Source organism: Neopelma chrysocephalum, unplaced genomic scaffold (genome assembly GCF_003984885.1).
Source record: "Neopelma chrysocephalum unplaced genomic scaffold, ASM398488v2 Primary Assembly neopelma1_102, whole genome shotgun sequence".
NCBI classification, from domain to species: domain Eukaryota; kingdom Metazoa; phylum Chordata; class Aves; order Passeriformes; family Pipridae; genus Neopelma; species Neopelma chrysocephalum.
In genome coordinates, this window is record NW_020897765.1 from 4412095 (window position 1) to 4436743 (window position 24649).

At 39.6% G+C, this 24649-nt stretch overlaps 1 protein-coding gene across 2 annotated transcripts in view; it reads left to right on the plus strand.

Annotated features, from left to right (window-relative positions):
- Positions 1–24649, plus strand: part of CUBN (cubilin) — a 146249-nt gene that overhangs the window by 116722 nt on the left and 4878 nt on the right. For both annotated transcript variants that reach the window (XM_027695563.1, XM_027695562.1), the window contains exons 56-62: positions 663–812; positions 7473–7673; positions 9892–10021; positions 10894–11111; positions 22601–22806; positions 23642–23804; positions 24244–24452. In XM_027695563.1, the coding sequence (XP_027551364.1) occupies positions 663–812; positions 7473–7673; positions 9892–10021; positions 10894–11111; positions 22601–22806; positions 23642–23804; positions 24244–24452 (1277 nt within the window). The remainder of the gene's footprint in view (positions 1–662; positions 813–7472; positions 7674–9891; positions 10022–10893; positions 11112–22600; positions 22807–23641; positions 23805–24243; positions 24453–24649) is intronic.

Genomic DNA, 24649 nt, shown 5'->3' on the forward strand with positions numbered 1-24649 from the left:
ACAACTAACAACCTCTTAGTGGAGACAGTCACAGGCTTCATATGCCTGTTCCTAATCTTCTGCCAGCATTTCACTGTGCACTGCATTCTTTTAAAGCTTTGACTTAAAGAAAAAAAGGCCACGCGAGTCACTAGGAACAGAAGGAGCTCCATGAAAATGAACAGTTCTGTGTGCCTGAAAAATTCTAGGTGGCAAACCTTTCCTGCCTCTGCATATAGCAAAGCAACCCAGAAATGGCCCTACAGCAGGCTGCATCCTCCTGGATGTCAGTCGCATTTTCAAATGAGACTGAACTGCTGCTGTGTCCCAATAACCCTCCTTCCGATTCAGGTACATTTGTATGTACTAAGGGATTTTGAAATGTGGAGGCTCCATGCCCATAAGAATAGCATTGTCCTTCTGGTCAGTGGGCTGAGTACCTATGGCCTAAGACTGTGACACTGTGGTGTGACATGGGGCCTTGCCCCATGTTTGTCAAAAACACTGCTCTGTGTATGTGTAAGACCTGCTTTTACCACTGTGATATATATTACTATCCCTGGGTTTTGACCAGCCTCCTAAGGAGAGATGAGGTCCTTGTGTATGTTATTTGTTTTCTTACTGTAAAACCAGGATGATGTTACCACCTGGATTATAACTGTGCCTTATTTATTTGTTTGCAGGATGCGGAGTAAATTTCACCAGCCCTGAAGGCCGTATTGTGTCTCCTAACTACCCCCATCAGTATGATAACAACCTGAACTGCAACTATATCATAGATCAGGGACCACAGTCTCTGGTGATCCTAGAATTTGAGACTTTTCACTTGGAAGGTAACTTGTTCTTCATAATTTCAGTATGAATTATGAAGTGTATCTTCTTATTTGAAAACAAAGTCTTTTTTTGTGGAAAATCATAGACGGTTTAATTTGCTAGTCCATTCTGAAGATCTTTTACAGACAAACACTTATAGTTTCCAGGGTTAATGTTTGTCACTGAAGGCTTCTAGAAGAGTGAAGATAGATCTCACCTGTTGAATACTTGTCAGCAATGAAGGTGGGAATTTGCCAGGTTCTTGGAGTATAAGAGTGACTACAGCTAATCTGGCTCTCTGGTCCTGCCTTTTTTTACCATTCACTCTTACGATCTTTTTGGTCTTAGGCCAGCTGTTTTGCTTTTCAATGCTTCTGTTCCTTAACTGGTAAAATAGATACAAATATACTTGGGTGTTTAACAAGAATGTAAGAACATGGAAATGTGAAACTAGCTGAAAGACTACAGCAATGGGAAATGTATAAAAGTTGTTACCCATGAACAAAGGTTCCTCCTGCAATTATCAAACTTGGCAGCATTTAGCCAAGCAATAACAAGTTTAATGTCCTAATCCCATTGGTTACAGTGGTAAAACAATCTCAATTTTGATAGGATCAAAATTTTATGGGTGGAGATGCCATGATAACATAGAGGAATCAGTATGTCCAAACTACTTGGGTGGCATCATATATTTTGAGGCCATCTGGTTCTCTGGAAATTACCTAGACAAAGAGATTTTTGACTAATTTGTTACTAAGCTGGGTTATGTGATTTGAATTTTTCTTCAGACCAAACAATAAAGCCAGAAAATAGTCTTCTTTTATTTTGGTTTTTAAGTTTCCAAACTATTTTGAATTCAAAGTTATCCTGTTCCAAATGTAATTTAAGTCTGAGACAAAGGTTGGATTTGACTATGATTTCATCTGAAGTATTTTTTTCATCCCCTAATACAAAGCACTGCTTTAAGAGTTAATTTTTTAATGAAATGTAAATCACAGAAATTAGGGAATTTCTTCACGTAGCATACATCATTATCTATCAGACACACTAAGCATTAGGCTGCATCAGATTGTGCCAATTTTGACAACTCTATGCGTACATTACTGATGTGTATTCTGTCTGTTCATTCAGTTAATTTGTAAATTGATTCAAGCTTTTATTATCAAGAAGATTAAAGCAAAGAGGTGATACAGATATAATAATAAACATAGACCTAAACAAATACTAAAAATATTCCACTTCTTGCAGGGTAATTTGTTCCTTAGGCTACACCAACTAAAAGTCTTGAGTCACATGAAAGAACTGTGGATATGAGCTAAAGGACATCTGCTTAGCAAAGAGGAAGTATGACACTCTCCAGCAGTTGATTACTAATGTTTTTCACAAAGTCTTAAAATACAACCCTGTAGTAAAGAAAAACTGCCTGTGTTTAAATTGCAAAGAAGATTAAAACCACCTCCTTGCAAGCTATCATTGTAGAAGTGAAAACTTATTCAGCAGTTTCACTGAATATATTTAGCTCATGTGCCTAAGGGTTTCCAGTGTGAATTCTCTTAGTTCTTTTGCAAGGGCAGGACAACGTTCAGCAGCATCTGTTAAAAACATTTCTAACTATTCCATGTGCAAGTAAGCAATGCACCTGCTTAGATTGTTGCTGAGCGTGGCCTTTAAAATTTAAACAGATTAATACAGATGTTCTGGATTAGGTTTTAAAGTTTAGCTACATGTCCAATTAACATAATTCACTACCTATTTGACCTCTCAAAATAAATTTATTGGGTTTTTTCCCATGTTTTTTTAGTAAAGAAATGAAGTGTCTAAAATAATGCCTGTAAGGCATACATATCTCATTGACTTTAACTGGTTGAGGTATCTTTTCCAGAATATTAGAAGGCAGGAGGTAATTGCCTATAGTGCAGTGACAAACTGCTGCAAAATTAATTGACTTCATGGGTTAGTCACAGATCTCCACTGTAGAGTAGTTACGTTTTCAGTTATCATAAGATGCCTGTTCTAATTGTAAAGAACTACTCCAAATGAGGCAGTTTACTCACAGCCACAATACAGTGTCAGTATCTGGAACTAAATGAACATGACATACATGTACTAAATATTAAATATGTATTAAGCACTAAATATAGCAAGTAACAGAGCAAGAGAGAACTAGAGGAAACTGCATTTGTTTATTTTGTGATCAAAATTTAATCTAAATTGTCTGCTTCCTGGTAGGTAGAAAAATTTTTATCTCACTTAGAGCCCCTGAAAATAGACATCTAATTTAGATAATCATCTAGATTTATCTCCTCCTATAATGAAGTGTAAAAGTACTTTAAACTCAGAACCAAATGTGTTATGCAGATGGAGTGAATTGCCTTCTGAAGGCCTCTCTCACTCTCTTTACCCATTGACTATTACAGGAAGCCATAGGTAATAGCTTACACAAGATACCTGAGATTTAGGAAGGAAAACATAGGCAAGATTAACTCGATGAATGGAGTTTGGCTTAGTCTCCGTGATTTCCTTGCAGCATAAAGAATGTCTCTTCCTGTGCCAAAATGAATTTAGTCACAGAACTCTCTCGATTTTCCAATTTCATGAAATTGTGTAAGTTGCCACTTGCTTCTTGTAGTACCACCTGCATTGTTGTGCTTGGTTATTTTATGAAGAACCAAACAAATAGGTGTGAGTTTGTTTTCTCAGCCCCACTTCTGTTACAGTGATAAGTGTCATCTTCCATATGTACTTCCTCCTTGGATCAAAGGTCTATACAAATCAAACATTAGAATTAGTAAAAAAACCCCTTATTTATCTACCTTAATCGACTTATTATCTAAGAAATATTTAACCACATACAGTTTTGCGTACATAAGCTTTATTCAGATTAACATCCCTACAAATGCACCTCTAGGACAGCTATGGGAGTGTATTATTAAAAGGCTCAAGTATGAGTATAATATCCAATAAAGCCTGAGTCCCAAAGAGTGGAAAAATAGGGAAAAGTGATGTAGGCTTCCTGCAATATCTGCTTAGAATTCTGTAGTATTTATACGTTCTGCCTACAAAACTACTGCTTTGTGTTGATACTGAAAAATGTTTGACCTGAAAAATGTTTTAATAACTTGTTTATTTCTCTTTTTCTTTTTTAAACATACATCTGTAATTTTGCAATCTGGGATAGAGTCACAGCTTTATTTCAGAGTCTGCTCTATCTGCTTTCTCAGTTTTTACTAGGCAATTCAGAAAATAGACAAGTTTTGCAATAGATTATTTTGAAAGAGGATATATATGAGAAAGATTTGTAATTCCTTGCTTTCAAAACAATATCTTGCGCTATGAAGCTGGTTAATACATTGCACAGGGTATATTTCTGCGTAATACTTCTTCTACATTAGTAATTACTAATTGTATTGCCATTTATATCAGCAGCCAGAGTTGTGAAACAAAATCTTATTAAGTTTTATAAGCTTTAAACAGAAAGACAGGTTCTACCTCAAAACTAAATGAAACAGAATCTATGGCTATAGACAAGGAGATGGAAAGAGGAAATTGATATTAGTGATTAGATAGTTAGATGCCCAAATTTGGTGAAGGTTTTTGTGCAGGCATCATATCAAATAAATTATTTTATGAAGAATAATGAGACTGGACAGAAATTTCTGCTAAATGGAAAGGAGACTACCCAAAGGCATATTTCAAAATGTAATGTAAGGACAACTGAAGCTCTTATCATGTGAACTTTGGAGGCAGGAGTCAATGTATCCATGCTGAATGGTACCAAGAGATGATAAATAGAGTGCAGATAGATAAAAAAGGCCTTGAAAGCAAATGCATGCAGCAATTCAAAGAAACAGGGATATGTTCATAATGTCAGGCCAAATAAATGATCTCTCCAGAAGTATTTGGAAGAAATATTGTCAAGGCTAGAGGACTGAATGGTACAGTATCCATGTTGGAAAAATCACTGTTTCTCAGATGAGAGTCATAGCTATGTGGAAGGACAGGCATTTATCTGAAAGATAGTAACTGGAAACTTATGGGGTCATCAGCACAGAGATAGTAGTTGCATCTGTCCTTGCAAATGAGATTATACAGAGCTAATATGCAGATAAAGAGAGAAAGACCCGAAAGAAGTTATCTCATTGAATCTTTATGGATGAATCAGAAGAGAAGATACAGTAATACCAGAAGAATGAGCAAAAGCTCTTAGGAGACAAGGTTTTATGAAGAAAAACAGTGCTGGCTATGTGAAAAGTGGTTGTCAGCTCAAAGAGGATATGGGTCTGACATCTGGATAAGAACACATCTCTGGAGACTCATGAAAGCTGTTCTATTGTAGTGTAAGGGACGGAAATTGGTCTAGAAAAGATCCAAGATTACATGATTAGCAGAAATAAACCACAGAGAAGAATTGCTGATGATGTGCTGAATATGTGTAGAGGCTGAAAGTATGATATGAGGAGAATCTGAGGCTGAGGATTATTTACAGAATAATGCATTTAATGTGGTGAGAAATTAAGGAAAGTGTAAACATGAAAATGAGCTACAGGATAGAGATCAAACAATTATCAGTCTTGCCAGGATTCATGAGTCATAACTGATATTGGCCCAAACAATGAGGATTCAAAGCTAGAAATTAAATCTTTTGCTTACAATCCTACATCAACCATCTTATTTTTTCCAGTGCAGCAGTTCAAATCAACTCGTGATGAGTATTATGGACATTTGCTTTGCTGAGAAATCTATTTCACTTCCTGCCTTTCTCCAAAGTCTTTATGGAAAATTACCTAAGTTGATTTCTTAAATCTTCTCCATTCTGAAATTGCATTCATCTTGATTTCTTTTTTTCATTTGCATTTTTAAATTATTATTTTTTTTTAATTGTATCACATTATCAAGTATTCTAATAACAGGATAGGACATGAAGAATATTTTTATTAATTATTTTACTATCACTGTAATCAGCTATCTAATGTGGCTGGTCTTCAGCTTAGTTACTCTTATTAGAGTCAGAAAAGCACTATGTCATATTTCCATATAGACATAATTGTAAAGCCTGTTGTCTTCACTGAAACAGAAGGAATTTTCAAAATTAAATCTCCAGAGAGGATCTAAAATACACCTGACTGCTGGGATCGTTCTGTTGTTCTCATGAAACAGAATTATCACTCCATTCCTATTTGTCATCCTGTTCAATTCGAGTCATCTTGTTTCCTACAATAGAAAGAAGCTTGTTTTGACTGGACAACGTGAAGGAATCAATCCACTGAGACAGTAGGCTCAGCATCAGTCCTATTAAATTTAGATAATTCCCTCTTAAGCCTTTGCAGTTTAAGTAACAGCTCCATTATTGCTAACAGGTCACTAAACATGATAACTTACTCTCAATAAACATGTGACACCCCAGCTTCCATTAAGCTTGTAAATGATGAAAAAGGCAAAGAAAACATTTAGTTCTTTTTTAAGCATAACAGCTAATGAAACTCATTTTTCAGTAGGTATGTGCTGTGTTTTTCACTGACATCATTAATCCAGCTTTCTTGCACAACTCATGTGGCTCTGTTCTTGCTCCCACCGTACATCCCTTGGTGTTATCAGCTTGGGTACCACCAACTTCTCCCCATGCTTACAGCTCCCAGCTGGGCAGGGAGGTGGTGCCATGGCTCTGAGCTCCCAGGGTGCTGGTGGCTGGTGTTCAGCAGGTCTCTGCCTGAACTCACAGCCCTTACATTGAAAGCACAACTTGTCCTTCTTTGGGGATGTTCCTCTGGCACTCTAATTCAGCTACTGACCTTCACAAAATTTATATGAACTTACTATTTTTGAGACCTCTTGCCTCAGTTGAATCAAACAAGTGGCTAGAAAGTCCAGTAGGTAGGGCAGGGAGACAGAGAGAATGGCCCATTCCTCCAGAAAGCTAAGTGCAAATGAGAAATTTGAAACCAATGGGAAAAAAATAATAGAATGCCAAACTTCCCGTTTCTGTGTTTCTTAGTGCTTTTTTTCACTCAGCTTAATATCTGCACTGATTTCCCCCCTCAAACAGATTGCTTTTGAAAATCATTGCAAGGTTACATTTACTTTTTTTTTTTTGGTCTTCTGAGTCAAGCTGAAGAACCTGGGATTAGGTACTCAAAAGTTCGAGGGAACGTAGGGAGAAAGAAGTGAGCTCTGGAACAGGCTACTGCATGGCTTACTTTTTCATTTTCCAAAAATCTCACTCTCAATGATTTAATAGTCCCTGCACTGAGTGATGAGTTCTGCATTAGGGGAAAGAAATACCAGGTAGTTAGTTGCCTGTAACAAAAGGTGTGTTGCTTTTATCTGCAGAGGAGATCCATGCTTCCATTGGGTCCTCTCATCTTCTCACAGAGCGCGTTCATTCAACTATGAACTCCCACAAAATCAAGGGGCCTGGAGCCTTTTCCAGATCATAGGATGTGTTGAATGAGACAAGTCTGCTGTCTTATATACAAGGTGTCTTTGCCTTTTTCTGCCCCAGTTTTACTGCATGTTAAAAACTGTCATTTGCTTCCTCAGCAAGCAAATGAGATCCTGAGTTCCCTGAAATGGAAAGTAATAGAAAATTTAATTCTTATCCTGTGTGAGGTCTATCTACTTGCATCTCAGTAAATCACATGTAAAATATGCTGCTAACACTTGTGCGTTATATGTCCATGCAGCCCCAGCACTCCTGAGCAGAGCTTGTCTTTATGATGGAGTGAGCATCTTCAGCGGGATGAGCGTGGCCGCGCATCCTCTCATCACGCTCTGTGGTAATGAGCTCCCTGCCCCAGTCAGTGTCTTTGGACCTATGCTGCTCAACTTCTACACAGACTCCCACATTGTAGGCTTTGGATTCCAGGCAAGATACAGAACACTTGGTGAGTATACACTGTCCTGTGTTTCAGATGGTAGAAATATTCCAGCTGGATAATGGTTCAGTGTAGGAAATGTTCCACCTCATTTTGGGAATACCTCAGATGGATGTAGATAGTTCATTTTCCCTCTGCTAGGGGGAACAGCTCTCAGGACGAGGACATGGGACTGTTTGGTGCATGTTAACACACTGACTTATGTGTTACCTCACACACAATTCTCCTTCCAAGGCTCTACATAGGACCAAGTCAGGAACTGAAGCACTTTTCCTTTGCTGTAGAGAAGGAATGCAACCATTTTTGGCAGGTTATTTTGTTTGTTTGGTTTTTACATTGTTTAAGGAGAAATGTGACCAGTTTATTCAACTTATTTAATTTAAAATATTTTGTCACATAGAGGAGAATGGTCTTATTCTCAGTTATACTGAAACTATATTATACCATACAGGAAGCAGAACATGATCTTGAAATAGACACATCTATATGCCTCCATTTGATGACCCTCTTGCAGTGCCAGGTATTAATGTAAATAAAAACTGGGATATAGATATATTTTTAATTTTTGATAATTATTTTTACCAAAGCTTTTTTTGTCAGTCACATGAGATCTATTTTAAAGAGCAAATGTGAATTCAAAAAAAAAGTTTCCAACTGACTTTAGAATTTACATCTGCAGAAATATCCCAAAAGATTGATTTTATTTTCAAAACCAATTTTAATATTTTCTAGATTTAACTGGTAGAGACTACTTTTATGTTTGAAAGCATAATTTTTAACTGCAAAGTGTGAGTTTGTAACTTTGGTATTTCCCTTAATGCATTCCTCATGTTCAAAGCCACAACAAAAAAGCACAAGGCTAAATTCTTTATATGGAATGAATGGCCTGCTACAGATAAGACGGAGGGAATGGCACTGAGAAATGACAATGTGCAGTTAGTCATGGAAAAGACCTTCATAACTCACTCAAGTCAGTTGCTGCTATCTGACTTGTGACTTCTGACATTTGAGAAAGATGACTGCAGCCTTATTAGCTTGTTGTTGTATACAAAGCAGCTTCTGGCAATTAACATTCCTCTTCCCCCTAGTTGTATTGTTTGCTGAAAAAAAATTAAAAAGGCTCCCTGCTCCTAGTGTGGAATAATGCTAATTCTTTATCCTCCCAGGTCCTGTCCTTTATCTGCCAGTGGTGTAGGCTGCCAGCCTGAGGAGCCAGGGGCTCTGAATCCAACAGCACCCTGTATGGGACTGCCTTTGTTAAGGTGGTGGCCTGGGCAACAGCATCTTCTTTAAAACATGAAAAACTGTGTGTGGCTTTGAGCTATTTATCAACAGGATGCAGGGAAACTTTTTTTTTTTTTGCTAAGGTTAAGATTATAAAATAAAGGCTGAAGCTAACAATGGAGATTAGAGTTGGTTTTATAATAGTTTTTGTTCCCTGAAGCACTGAAGCTGGGAACAAACATTAGCCACATCCTGGCCTCATTTGCATCCATGAGAAGCCAAGCAGTGCCTTGAATTTACAGCTGCAAAGTTTAACTAAAGCAAGTATTCCATACTCCAGCTCAGCCACCCCTCACTGCTGGCAAGTCCCAGCACAAGGAGAGGTGGGAAACAGGATTAGTGATACCTGGAGACTTTTCTCTGCCTCTCTGTGCAGAACAAGTGCTACAGTAATGCCCCAACCCTGCCAGATGTTGGCAGATGATGAGTCTCTGCATACAGTTATTCCAGAAAAGTCAGAGACAGGGCTGTGTGTCCAATTGTGGCTACTTAGAGGCTTCCACGGCACAGGGCCTGGATGAAGGGATGTCTTTGCCTACATATCATCCAGGTTTCTCTTTGCAAGCTAGAATGGGTGAAGAGCTACTCTAGGCACACCTCACTCATGCTTCTGCATGGGGCACCCACCCCATCCCACTGCTCCCTGGTCCTACTGCAGGACACTTGAAATCAGGCTCAGTCTTTTACTGCACAGACACAGAGCCTTTGCCATTTGGTATGGACTAGTAACAACCTGTTACTTCAATGCTGAGTAGTCTTCCACTGCAGAGCCCAACCTGATAGACATCTACACATACTACAGTTCTAGGCATGACACTGAAGACTGCTCCTAATTTATCAAGGGCTTTTCTTTCCTTACAGGTAAACACCTTCAAGAAATATGAGAATTAGGATGAAGCTAGTATTCAGACACTAATCACTTGTTTTTCTGTTTCCCCTGCAGCTTGTGGTGGCATTTTCAGTGGCGCTGTCGGTGTTATCTCCAGTCCGGCCCATTCAGTTCTTGATTATCACAACAACATGAACTGCTCATACTACATCACAGTTGGAAATGGCAAAGTAGTGGTCCTCAAGTATGTAATCGAAGTTCAGCTTGTCATTAAGTGACAGAGAAGTCTCTGATTCCCACTAAAGACAGCAATTACTGACAATTTTTAGTCTGTCTTTCCTTTTCCAATGGCAAAGCTTAACTAAAATGAGAAATGGTTACTGAAGTCACTTTCAACAACCTCAGGCTCCCTTACATCTTTCTCTTCAACTTGTTATGTGCAAAATATCACCACAGTTTTAAGTTCCCACTTTGGTTACCAAGAGGACTAAGAAATAGTAAAAATGCAGCTCATACTTTTTAGTTAAATTCTATCAGTCTTTGAGGACTTCTGAGACTCCTGTGAGTTTATACAAGAAAAATAGTAATTCTTTTTAAGACTGGTACTCACTTTAAAGCCAAAGTAATAACACCCACCCCAAAAGAGTATACTTCTGAGTGCGTGCTGTCTTGCCTAAGAGAGGGGTATGGTTGCCACAAAATCTTGCCACTGAGAAATTAAAAAAAACAATACATTCTTCAATCTTATATATGCTGACTTTGAATTAAGAGAACATTTCCCAAGTTAGCAGAAGACCCAGCTGGTCTGCACTCTGTGCCTGCATTTTATATTGTACAAAGGAGACCTGCTGCTTCACAGAAAGCTGAGGTGTGCTGACAGCTTGCCTTGCAAGAGGCCCAGTGGGCGAGGGTCCCAGTTTCTTTGAGACTAGTTGGCTGAAGTGTTTTGCCATGCAGCTAATAGTTCTGCTTGTTTGTTTCTGAAGAGACATGTTTTGTCTGTGTATGGCTTTGGCTATTGCTAGTACTTGGATTTTTCCTCAAGCATTAGAAACACATGTAACACAGGAATAGAAATGAAAATGTGATACCTAAAGCTCCAATTGTGTTTTACAGATTCAACAGCTTCCAGCTTGAAATATCTCCCTCCTGCTACAAAGATTATGTGGCAGTATATGATGGCTCAGATACCCATGCTCCTCTACTCGGGAAATTCTGTGGCTCAGAACTGCCTCCCAATATTAAGAGCTCCAGTAATAACTTGTTCCTGGTGTTTAGCACTGACTTCTATGGAGCAGACAGGGGATGGAAAGCATCTTTCAGGGAGACCTTAGGTAAGCATATAATCAGACTCATAACCCCAAGAATTTGCTGGTAAGTAATTTCTTTTAGTGAGGAGCAGTTGTCATCTGCCTCACTAGGGGTGCTAGAAGTGGAAGAATGTTTCTGATTTTGTGAAAATTGAGTGAACTAAGCTAAATACTAGGCTTATGGGATCCCTGCGTTCCAGTCTGGTTTTGAACTGATTCCCTTTATGCTTTGCTATTCTTTTCCTGCCTCTCTGAAGGCACAGGCATTTCTTGGGTGACTGAAGGCTTAGTAGCACCCAAAGGTCTCTCTTTTGGAGGAAATAATGCAATATCTGAGAATTCTCATTCTTCTGTAGTCAGAGGTTGGTGGTGCGCTAAAGATGCCTCCTTTCAATCTATCCTCAGTTTCCATTTCCTCTCAGTTCACCTCACACCTTTTTAAGAACTAAAGTGTTGAGGTGAGTTAAGATTGTGGTTCCCCCCCAAGCACCACTGTTCTGATTTCTAGTGATTTGCACGATCATTCTGGTTAGCTGGCCATAACATAAATGGGATCATAGCAAGAAGGCACTGGATATTAAATGTTTTGATGGCACAAGAGGAAGGGGCAAAGTTTGATTATTACCTTAAAAACCAGCTTAAACTCAGTAGTCTTTTTAAGATCAAGGTGTAAAAGGAGCTTTTTATCTTCTTATAACATCTGAATTGTTTCAGGGAAGGTAAGCAACAAATAATTATTACATGTAAATTGATTTCGTGTCATCTCTACTAGTTTCCTGTGTAATTAACTCCATAGGTTTTGTGATCTAGAAAGAAGTAATTGTCCAGTTAGCAAAGCTGGCGCTCAGACAGATCAGAATGAAAGGCCTTTGTGGCAGAACAAACATAGTCTTCTGCTGAGTCATTGAATCCCCTCCCTGCCCCTAGCCAGTGACTTTCTCATTTGATACAATCTGAGAAAGTATTTACAGATAAGGAAAATAACTGGTTCTACTCGGCCTTGCCAAGAAAAATATTCCCACAGAACCTCATGGTTATTACTATTATTAACTCTTCCTTTGCTTCACACTAAATAATTGCTACAAGGATTGTTAAGACCCCTCTTGTGAACTGTATTCCAGATAACGTAATGTTGCTTCACATGTTGCTGTCTTTAAACCCTGAGGTATCAGTTGTTATAGATTCCCTGCAGCCTGGGTTCATGTTTCCAGAGTGAGATCATCAGGAACTCCTCAAGCTTTTGCTCTTCCTGTTGGCATTTAGTCAATTTTTTTAGCCACTGACTTTAGACTTGTTTGTGCAACTTGCCAGATATTCTGTTTAAGCACACCACAGAACACAAGCCAAGCTCGTCACATCAGTACCATGCCTGATAATTTCCTAGAGTGAGGAGAAGCCTTTTATGAATAAACTTTGACATCTATTAGGCTATGTTATGGAGGGACATTTCTGGAGGCTCCCAAGGAAAGAAAGATCATGATGTTGCAGGAGTTACTCAGGAGCAATGGAGTTGCAAGTTATAAAAGATGACCAAGCAGAGATGTGGGTTGTGTGACAAAGAGCCCGTGGTGGTGAGATGCTTAATGGTAGGTCTTCTTTTTTCACTGTGGGAAGCAAGCCACAGGGACTAAACCACACAGCCATTAATAAGGATCCTGGCAGTTCCATGCTAGTATAAAATGGCAAAAAAAGTAGAAAAGTATATTATAAGAGGAAAAAATGAGTCACATCCTATAAATGTTTCCAGTTTGGCTTGCCTAAAAAATGGAGCCAGGAAAATCTGTGACACATCTTCATACTATGAAGTCTGAGATTGTGCTTCAAATGAAAGAGGATAAAACCATGAAGATCTAAAAGCCTGTTATTCTGCATGGTGCTTTAGAGAAGCTCCCTTATGTCTTTCAAAAGATAAAACCCCTGTGGTTTTGTAAGAGTACAAATGCAATCAGATGACAATTAATAATGATAAATCTCTTGAATGAGGAAGATGGTATCTGTAGAGAAACAGGAAGCCTCATTCTCTGTTGGATGACAATGAGCACATTATTCTCTAGTTACCCCAGGGAAGCACAACTGGATAACATAATTATTGGTCTCTGTTTCATGTTGTGAGTGACCCTGATTATGTATTGGAAAGAAGGGAGCAGAAACAGTACATTGTTTCTGTTTGTAGTAAACTATTTCCTTTCCTCACGAGCTCTTCAAATTTCTTTCCTGATCAGACTTCTCTTAAGGGTATTGCCAAAATACAGCAGCTTCCAGGCACTCAAAATGTTAAACCCTGACATTTCTGCAGAAAAATATGCTTTGTTTTTATTAAAACAATTTGTTTGCATCACTGATCCTGCACCCACTAGAATATTCAAGGTCTCCCCACTAGTCAGAAAAAGAAGACTAACAGAAAGTATGAAATAGCGTTAATTTGACAGGACAGCAACATCTCACCTTTCTTGTGAAATGTCTTTTCTTTCCCCATACTACCCTGTACACTGTGCAATATAATGTTAAGTGCACATTTCACAAGCAGCACTCTTTGTCATAACCCATTCTGTGACATGGTGCATTTGAGGCAGTGGGACATGTGGTCCTTGTGGTGTGGTTCAGAGGGTTTATCATTTCTCTATTTCTGCTGCTAAGTTTGGACACTTATCAGTCCCATTTTTGGAATCACTTGGAAATGCTCTCAGGCTGAGCTGGTGAGCTGGGCTGACTGGAAGATCCTAGCCTGCTCCAAGTGTTAGATTTATGGAAAGACAGACTCCTCTTAGTTACCACTGACCTTTTTTTTCTGCCCCCGTTTTCAGTCTGTAAAATGAGAATTATGCCTCCTTTCCACAGTGAGCATGTGCTCCTCCAGGCAATCAATAAAAGGATGAAAAGAGAGAAATCAATATCAGCTTAAGGCATTTGGTTACATGAGATGTCTCTGTGAAGGAAGGAAGGCTAAGATCTCTCCCCAAAGAATGAGGTCTGCGTGTAATGAGCTTGTGACTTGGCCAAAGATCTACTGATTATCTCTTGAGCTCTAAGGAGAGATCTGAGCTTTTCAGCTGACCCTGGCTGGCAGGGACAGAGCCTGCACATACCTCTGCCATCCCTGCTGTAATAGCACAGATAAGACTTTGGTGATAAATGGAGCTTCTGCCTATTCCCATTCAGTAGTGGGGTGACTCTCTCACCTCAATTTGTGATCACTCTGAGGCTTATGACACAAAGGCTAAGAAAATATATGGGGTTTTTTCTTGTTTTTAAAGAGTCAGCAATGCCTGTCAGGAGATGTAGCTGTGACCTTATTAACAGCAAATAATTTCTCCTTGAAAGCTCTCTGCTCGTGTGCATAGCTCCATTGTCTCAGTAATGAAAAAATACATCACATTCTAAACAACAGGAGAAGGATCAGGGGTTTTCTGAAATACAGATCAGCTTATTGAGGCTGTCTAAGGAAGCCACATGAATTTGCAAGAAGCAAAAAGTGTTGCACATGATTAGATAAGTGGATTGAGTCAGAAAGCTCTTCCTGAGGTTAATTCACACAATACAGGTAAAACTGCAACAGAGTTGGGACAGCGGGAAAGGTGGGATGGAGGAGGGGAGGAAGCTTTCCTGCTTTTTCTGTACTGCCCTAAATTCTGCTTGACTTCAAGCTGTAGCCAGCTCTTTCCTCTCCTTTTTTTTTATACTATCTTTTGTGAGCCTGCAGGAGAAATTCAAGTTTATGCTTTTTGACAGACAAGTATCATGCACTGGATTAATACCAATGTCATCCCTTGTTTGCACTACCTTGGGGCTTACGAGCTCAGGGGCCACAATTCCTCTGCACTAGGCACTGCACAGGCAGAATAAAGCAACAATCTGCTGTCACAAAGAGATTATGATTTAAACACGAGACGAGGAAAACCAGATGGATATAGACAGGCACGAAGAATAGGGTGGCAACAAAGAGAAGACTAGTGTTGGCTCTAGGGCAGGAGAAATGTCTCCAAAACCTTTGGCAACCATTAGGCTGTTGGAATGTTAAGTCCTGAAACACCCCATCCTTTGCATTGTCCTGTTTGCTCAGTTTTTCCCTCAAGGATCTCTCCATTCTTTTTATTGAAATGAGCATTTCTATGGAATGAATATTAATCATTTTGCATAAGGAAAATAATCACAAGCAAGTAGAGTTTAGAAAAAAAAGTTGGAAATATAAATCTTTCCTGATATACCAGAAAAATGCATTAATAGGTAATTTACATAAATAATCTAGTATACATACAATAGAAATAGATTATAATCTATATGGTTTTTTCCTGATCAGATGATCTGTAGCTTACTTGTTAAATCACCCAGAGGTATCTGCCTTCCTTTATTTTATTTGCTGTGTATTGAATTACTTACTTCCTGTTTGGAATACAATACACCAAGTGCCTGTCACAAACACGTTTATTGTTATCCTCTCCCCTAATGAAATTAAAGTTTACTTTTTAAAAAATTGGTCCAGTAGAATTTTCACAGCATTTTAATACTATTTTATATTGTCAACAACAAAAAAAAATTCTTAATTTAGTTCTACATGCTCTTCTGCCCTGCAGACTGAAAACATGGCTCACTCTACCTTCAGTTTTGAGGTGCAGATTTTGGCAGAGTTCAGGATGCACAGTTGCTGCAGATTCTTTCTGGGTTGTTCAGAATTGCTGAAAAAAAAAATCTGAATGTGCAATATAAAGTGTAAAATATTGGTTTGGTTATTCTGCTGCATAAGTCAGGGTTAGGTGTCCTTTTGTGAGTAATTTCTAAATTCTCACATCATCAGCAGTAGTTCATTGCACTGATTTATGTAAACAAGGTTGGGACTTGCAGTAGGTGGCACCAGGCACCTGCACTGACAACAGCAGTTATGGCCTGTGGGAAAGCTGAATCCTTCAAACTTTTCTTCTTCCTCCAACAAAAAAAAATCTTAGAAGAATGTGTCCTTGACTGTGGCATGTGAATGCTGTTGCATTTTCTCATGCAACAGTGACTGGCAGAGACACAGCCCACTAGGACTGGTTTCCAGGGGTGTATGTTAAGGTATCCAACCTGAACTTGGAACCTGATGCTGCAGAGGGTCTAGCTGAGAAGCAAATTGTCTGAATGTCACAAGTCTTCTGGCAGAAATTTCTTTGGGCTTTTGGTTCGCACAATTTTTGCCAAATATATTACATGTTAGTATTACACATTTCATTACATTGTCATGGATGAACTATGATTAGTTTAATCTATTAAAATAATGAATAAATTGTGGCTAATAATATCTTTTCTTCATCTTATTATAGTCCATGAAAATAAAAACATCCATGACAAGCTCAGAATACATGTTCCTAAGTCACAGTTCCTGGACTGTTTCTAAATGTATTTTGGGGCTCAAATATAAAAATATGCATCAGCTTGAAATCTGACTAAATTTAGAAAGCATTTGCAGTGTTGAAACAGATCTCTTTGGTATCTTGGAAAAGAATATAAATGTTGAGCTAAGGGATAGTCTACAAATGCCTCTCAGAAATGTCAGTCATTTAATTGCTGAGTCACAGAATGGTTCAGGTTGGAAGGGACCGCATTGGGTCACATGGTCCAATCTCACTGCTCAGACAGGGTCATCTTAGAGCACATTGCACAGGATTGCATCCATATGGTTCTTGAATATCTCCAGTGAAGGATTTCTTCTTCCAAAGCAAAATAAATATAAGGGGGTCTTGCATGCTCAAACTGGACAGGCAAGAGAGGCAGACATTTAAAAAAGATATTTCTGACTGATCTGAAAAAATTAGGTGAAAACTTATTTTTAGACACAGTGATTACATATCTTTGTAGTGACTAAACGATTGGAAGCCGATGGGATATTGAGATGAATGGCACATCACACAACTGTGGGTAAACTCTCTAATGGCATGATTGTCTTAGCTTGACTGAAATCCGTGACTTCTTCAGCTGAAAATCTGTCCTCTAAAGCATATGAAAAAGAGGCAAGGAGACAATTCTGATTCACATCACAAGAGACCTGCAAAGGCCTGGGCACTGTGATGCCAAATATGGACTCTAATGCAATATTAGTAAGTGCTAGAATGAGGCAAGACTGCATATCTGCCTCTGTTCTCCCAGACAAGCATCAAGGAGATGGATAGGACAGTACATAGACAACAGTTTTGCAGGCTTGGCACAGAGCATGTCTGGACCGTTATATTTGGTATCAGCCCCAAAACACTTAAGAATATGAACTTCATCTGACTGCATTTGCGAAATCCTGCTAAAGCAGGATACTGGGGCTTTGCAGTCCTAAATGTCACTGCTGGTACCATTGCCAGGCCATCAAATCAATCAGAAGACCTTTCTACATAAAGGCTAGTCTATAGACTAAAAACAACCCTGTGCTTTCAGAGGTCTCCTGAAATGTTTCAGGCTCTGTGGTCAGGACTGGCACTGCTGCAAGGGCCCTGCAGCCACACAAAGTTGGCGCAGCAATTACCAAACATGGGAACAGCTCAGCTCAGCTTGCAAAGGTTTACCACCTTCAGAATCAGCCATGAGACAAAGTAGAACAGTACAATTCCTCTCTCTAGCCCTGTCCTTCCAATCGTGTTTGAAGCCATGATCCAACCAATCTACAAGATAATTATTGCTGCCACAATTAATCCAGCCACTCCTCTGCAGTGGAAATAAGACCCATCAGGAAAGAAGCATTAGTCTTGACTGAGTTAATCTTTGGGTATTTTGATCTTTAGTTCAGATCAGAGAGGAGTCTTGAGTTTCCAGGGATGCTTCTAGGTAAAACCAAATGAGATTCAAAATTCTGGGAGAGGATTTTCCTTACTGTTCAAGCAGAACTAGAACAGTTCTTTGAACTTTGCTGCCTTCTAGTAGCCATTTGAGGTGCTCATTTGTTAAGAAGGGAAGGGCAGCAAAATTACTTTGTTGTGTTTTGAAATTTCAGTGGTTTAGTTGATTTCAAACTATTCAGTAGGTTCCCTTACACTGCACCCATACCTGTATAAATGAACCTTACCGCTGGCTGTGCTTCAAAGGCAGGCAGCTTCAAAGATTTATCTTCTTCTTCATTTCATATCTAGAGGGTATAACTCTTAACAGAGAAACATGTGCTTGGTCTCTGCTGTAATTATTTTTATTTGCCATAAGGAACCTTCAATTCCTTCTTTTCTGAATGGTCCTTCAGCCTTTTAGTTTCATTAATGCTTCCCTCCAAAAGCAATTAGTGATGACAGTGTGTGCCCTAGTTCTTCTGATAATTTGTGTTCTCTGGCAAGCTGTTTATGAGGGAGACAAGATTGCCATCTGATTTATGATGACCTTATGATTTTTATTTTAAATAAGAAACCAGAAACTGAAACAACACAGTCAGCCATATAGCTGGTCCATCTGCTGGCATACAAACTGTTCTATAAGGTACATTTCTCATTATTTTAATCAAGTTTAGCTTTTAATATCTAAGAGTCTATTCTACAAATTAACAGACTTCTCTGGCCCAGATTTTGCCTAAATTTTAGCTACATTTTTTTTCTGGCTGTGTTAGCCAGTGATGAATATCTTTCCATTAAAGGTGGCTACTCTTCAGCCTTCTATTCAGAAGTGGTGCTGATTTTTAAAACAATGTGTTGTGTCCTGGCTAAAATGCAGTGCAGTACTGTTTTTCTTAGCACAAGTTCCCTTCTGTTAAGCAGTTGTTTCTTCATTTACTTGTGGGTGTTCCCTTGATCTGTACAGCTTCACTATTGTGTAACTTCTAGTGGTTGCAATCAGATGTAACATTGATCAGTACTGAAAAGCACCAAGATGGATAGATTTTTCAACAAGGGCTGCTCTTTATCTGCCCTGATGCCGGGCTACTTGATATCTGGTCAGCTTTCAGTCTTTCAGTCTAGATGTATTTATAATGTACTGTCCTGTAAGCATCTGACACTACTGCAGCTGAGCAGGGCAGGCATTGTGAAAGCTAATGATGAAACCTCATCTTTATTAACTATAAATCACACTTTTAGTAATTTATCTGCCCTTAGAAGCTATTACTGGCTATACTATACTAGCTAGAATTAATTTTCTGATAATGGGAATTTGGCCTGCTTCTCTGTCTGTCAGGTCCATTTCATATGCTGTACACACACAGCTTACCCACATCTGTATTTTTTGTCATTTGAGCTGTCTTTGTAGCTGCACAGCTAGCAGTGAAGTTCACAATTGCAAAGGTCCATTTGATATTCAAAGAAAGTACAATTCAGTAGCACTGAGAGCCTTCCTGTTGTGTGGCTCTGTGGCAATTCCCTGACTCCTGTTGCCATGGTCTGACTGGCATCTGTGCAATTCTAACTTTAAAAAAGGTGAAGGGGAGCTTTGTAAGTGTCTGACCCTGTCATGGTTTGAGCAGGCCCAAAATCCAATTCTGATTCCTAGCCCCCCACCCACATCTCAACCCCATGTGAGATGGGTTTTCCAGACCAAAAACACGAGACTCAATATGGGGGAAGGAATATATTACAAAGACTATACAAATAAATAAATACTATAATACACTGCATACAATCTTAACTCTATATCTATCTCTACCATGACAGTAATATTTACAATGGGCCAAATCTCTTCTCCCTCCAAATAAAAGTCCAGGAGAGAAGAAGAAGAAAAGACCCCTTCCAGTCTCTCAGCAGCAGGCTCTCTCTAGGCAGCAGGCTCTCTTCTTCTCTTCCAGGTAGCAGAAGCAGTTGCTGGCTCTCTGCCAGCACACACGAGGGGGTCTCCAAGCCCCTCGGCCCTCCGTCTTCAAACGGGGGTCTTTCCGTGGACTACGTAACCCCAGACAAGGTCGTTCCACCACGGTCATATCACGAAGCACGGGGGTCTTCGTGACAGTCTGGTATCTTCAGGGGAAATCAAGCCCCTTCACAGAGCTTCTGTGCTCTGCTTCAAAGATGGCTGCCAGCTTCTCTGAAGCTGCAGCAAGGGGGGGCCAAGGTCACCCCCCCCACACACACATTCCTTCGGCCGTCCTGGCTTATCTCTCAGGAGGCCATGAGCTTCCTAGCTCCTCTCAGCAGTGCATACTGCACTTTAGGACTCCTCTCAGTCCACCACCCCCTCCTCTTTCTCGGAGGGGTCTCTAGCGAGTTTGGGGGTTTTGGTTTATCCAGTTCTTACCCCGCGAAACTCTGTTCCTGCTGCTGGCTTGGTTCTCTTGTCCTGTTGCTGCTTTTCCTTCTCCTCAGACACCTCCGTGTCTGCCTTAGCTGCATACCGGCTTGTGTTGCTCCTTTTGGTCCTTATCAGTTGGCTCTTTGCCACTGCTCTTCGGACGCTGCTGTCTCCGCTGCTGCTCCGTCGCTGCTCCCAGCGTCTCCCACTTCTACTTACAGGGGAGAAAACTCCCCCAGTTCCTAGCCGCAGGCACTCAGCCCAGCTTCAACACCATTCCGAGTCCCTGCAGCCCCCCCAACCGGGGGCTGGGGGGGGGGCAAAGCCCCCTAAGGGGCCGGAGCCCCTTCTCCTCGTGGCCTCTACAACATGGCCACCTCTTCTTCTTAACAACAAGTACCACTGCTTCTCTTCCGGTCTCCAGAGATATGTTTATATTTTGCAGGAGCATTGATTGGGTCAAGCCCCAAGGGTCACCACCCCCTGGGGGTTACCACTTTTCTTAGTTTCAGGGGGAAAACCTGGCTCAAACCACTACAGACCCATATATCAGTCCGGACTCAATATTGCAGGGCTGGATAGGTAGATTATGATCTATGACTGATGTTTATATGCTTAATGTTATGTTTAGTTGATGGTGTTCAAAATGCTGAGCAGGAAATGGCTCCAACAAGATTGTTTCAGGGAGACTGAATAAATCATGCAGAAGGGTGAACAAAGAAAAAAATACAGTGAAACTGCACTCTTAGGGCTCAGGCACCCTCCTGTCTGACATTTTCCTCCTTCCTAGACTATTTGTAAGAAAGTGATTTATTGCTCACATTTCCCCTGCTGTTGTTCTCGCCTTCTGCAGTGGCATTGGAATGAACACTAACACTTTTCCTAGTTTCCAACTTCATTAACTGCCTGAAAAACTGGACTATAATCTACTAATTCTTGGCTTTTTCACTTGGTAATAAGTCTCTTCTGATCATTTTTAGCTATAGCAAAAGCAGAAATCACATGTTATTAAGATTTTGGGGTTAAGCAAACTTCTTTGCAGGGTGGGGTTTTTCCGGCTTTGGTTAGTAGAGCAGGATGACATTTAGCCTTAGTCACTCTGGTTTAACCATTACAGTCTCCAAGACAGGGCTCTCTCCAGCACTGGGTTACTGATGCAATCCTGATCCTTGGATGCTCATTTCCCCAGAGTGATCTTTGTAATACTGTAGTTCAAGTAAGGCACAGTTTTATATGTCTGGAAATGTAACAGCATGTCAAGGTTAAGTCACTGAATGTGCCAGACAAGCATATTTTACGTATGCAGATGAAATTCTGAAACTCCGCTCATGTTGCTCAGCCACAGCTGTAGCTTTGTTTATTATGGAATGCTTGTAAATGGATTTGCTGTGGGAGACAACAAGCTGCTTGCAGTTACTGCCTTGCTCTGTGAAGTTTACAAAAACTATCGGACCCAAAACCAAGTGTATAAACCACATTTTATTTGAATTCCTGAGTTAAATAAATGGTCAGGAGACCCCATAGAGACTGAAGAAGTAAGTAAATAAATTGATCACATTTACTAGCCCAGTCCTACCCGTAGAAATCAAACTTTTTTTTTAAAAAAAGCCCTTCAGTAGTCTGTATTTCTTGCTTGTTTGTAATTCGATGTAATAAAGAGGTTCTGATCTCCTAATAACTGTTTTTTTCCAAAGTTAAGTTCTTTCAATGTTACTGACATTATAGGGCTCGAATTTTCACAGCATGTAAGTCCAGAACTTAGCCTGGTCTGTGGGATTCAAATGAGAAGCAGCCTGTGTTTCAGAGGGCTTGTAAGTTCCCACCAAGCAAAATGCTTCCAGAAGTCCCTTTTAGCTAGATTCATGAATATGAGTCTGAGTCCCAGCGTCAGGTTGCCAAATTCAATCCCCCTAGGACGCCGTTGTATTGCCAAAATAAGAAACTGTGTTTCATACCACATTTTCAAAGCCAAGAACCCAGTGCCCCCTACTGACAAAATATTCTCACCGGCTGGCAAGAATCCCGTTCTAAGGCCTTTGGACCACTGCTCTTTTGTTTCATTTCTGTCCTTTGTCTTCTTACAGTCCCTTTTAAAAACCTCTTGCTACATATTCAAAATAGATACTGTTTTTATACTTAACAGAAGACATGAGCCTTTCTTTATTCGCTCCATGAAATCTAATTGTGATTCATATCTCTCTGTGTTGAAAGTCTTTTCATCACTGAGATAGTCCTTGCAAGACAAGACAGTAAGAAGGACTGTAGCACAGAAAAAAAAAAAAAGCTACTGGCTTGACATTAAAGAGTTGAAGATTAAATAAATGCCAGTAATGGCTTTTAAAAAGCTTCTCTGTCTTCAACAGGACCTCAGAATGGCTGTGGTGGTTACTTGACAACTTCAGCTTATACCTTTGGCCCCCCAGTCTCCAATGTGACCAGAAGATATGAGAAAAATCTGGACTGTGTGTGGACCGTAAGTGCACCTGTAAACAAACGGATCAACCTCACCTTCACTTCATTCGCGCTTGAAGCACGGACTGCTCAGATTTGCCGATATGATTATGTCAAAGTAAGACATCTGCGTATTTTAACAAGAAAATATCAGTGGGATACAATCCATTATCTTCTCCACGAAGCTAACTTAATTAATAGAAAATGGTCTTAAGAAGAAATTAAATTGCTTAACATAATTATTTTTTTTTCATTGGGTTGGATTACTACTCCAGATGTCATTCTGCCTTTTTGGAAACCAATAAGAGTTTTAACATTGTTATGGGGACATGCTTCTGGTCTTAGGCTGCCCATATAAATCGGTATTTATTTCACAGAAAACAAAACTCAAATACTTTTAAAGTAAACTTGCAGATTCATTATCATACGCTTGAAAGATCTTGAATTCATAAAATTTTGGATACACAAGTCTTGATGCTCACTGCTCACCCATGGAAGCTATTTTCTTGGAGATGATCATACAAAACATCAGATAGCAGAATGCTGCTAAACAATTTCCACCAAGGAGTGTTACAGATCCTGTTGAACATTAGACATTCTCAATGAGACTAGGAATTCATTCTACATTTTCATGAATAAAATCAACCTTCCCACTGAAAAGCACTTTGAGTTCACATATAATAAAGAAATCAGAATGCCAAATTAAAATATAATAGTTCTTTGATAGATTTGCTGAGACAGAACCAGAACGTTCCATAATGAGATTTACTGTCCAACAGAATTAGTTAATATGGCAGTGAATAATTATGGTCATCAAGAACATCCTGTTAAAGCACAAGAGCACGTACTGCGCTTTCAAGTAAAAGAAAAAGGAGGGGTCATACAATTTTATTTCTCTTAATTCGTTTGTTGTGCCTAAACTATTAGTGGCTTATATACTCTTCTTCTTTCAGCTTTACGATGGAGATAATGAAAATGACAATTTAGTTGGCACATTCTGTGGATCTACAGTGCCAGCTCCTTTTCTTTCTACCCGTAATTCCTTGACTGTGAAATTTGTCACAGACAATTCTGTGGAAAGGGAGGGTTTCAATGCTACCTACGTCACAGTGGATCGTACGTATACATATATATGTATGCATATATATTGTTGTGATTCTTTTGTGGATATTTATATTTAAATAGTAATTCATCAAAATTTGTTATAGATATAAGGCTCAGGAAAGGGCAAAAATAGATCACAGCACAGCATCTGTAAGCAGCTCTGCTAGACCCCAGTGCAATTCTCCTTGGACTTGACTGATTGTGAGGTGACTGTCAGTCTGGAGTGCCAAACAGGAATGCTCACGGATTTTTAACAAATAGGCACGAAACATTTATTTGAGTTTTATAACATACATTGACAACATTAGCATGTGTTTTACTTTCTTTCTCCTTCTAGAGACTCAGATGTAAATACAAAAGTATATCGACCAGTGTAGTTTTCCTCACAAAATATTTTTTCCCAGTTTAAAAGGTTTTCACTCTATGATGCATTTGTTACTGCTCTGCGCAGGCCTGTGTGGAGGAATATATAATGCAACTTCTACATCCCTGACTGCAACATCTCCTAACTTTCCGAATGAGTATCCACCATTTACTCTCTGTACTTGGGTCATTGATGCCCCTCCGCAACAGCAAGTCAGGGTAGAGGTAGAGGCCTTCCACCTCCATTCCAGCCAGGACTGCTCTCAGAACTACCTAGAGCTCCGGGACTCACCAACAGTAAGAAATTTACAGGTGATACCATTCCACATTCACATTCAGCTTACTTCCCTCTTTGGAAAGAGAGGAAGGAGAAACCCAGCATTTGGTAATAGATTGATTGATGATACTGCGTGAGAAGCACATACGAAGTGTTACACACTGTGCCCCAGTTAAGGTGGGTTAACTGGTACACAGACCTCATGGAAGCACACTGT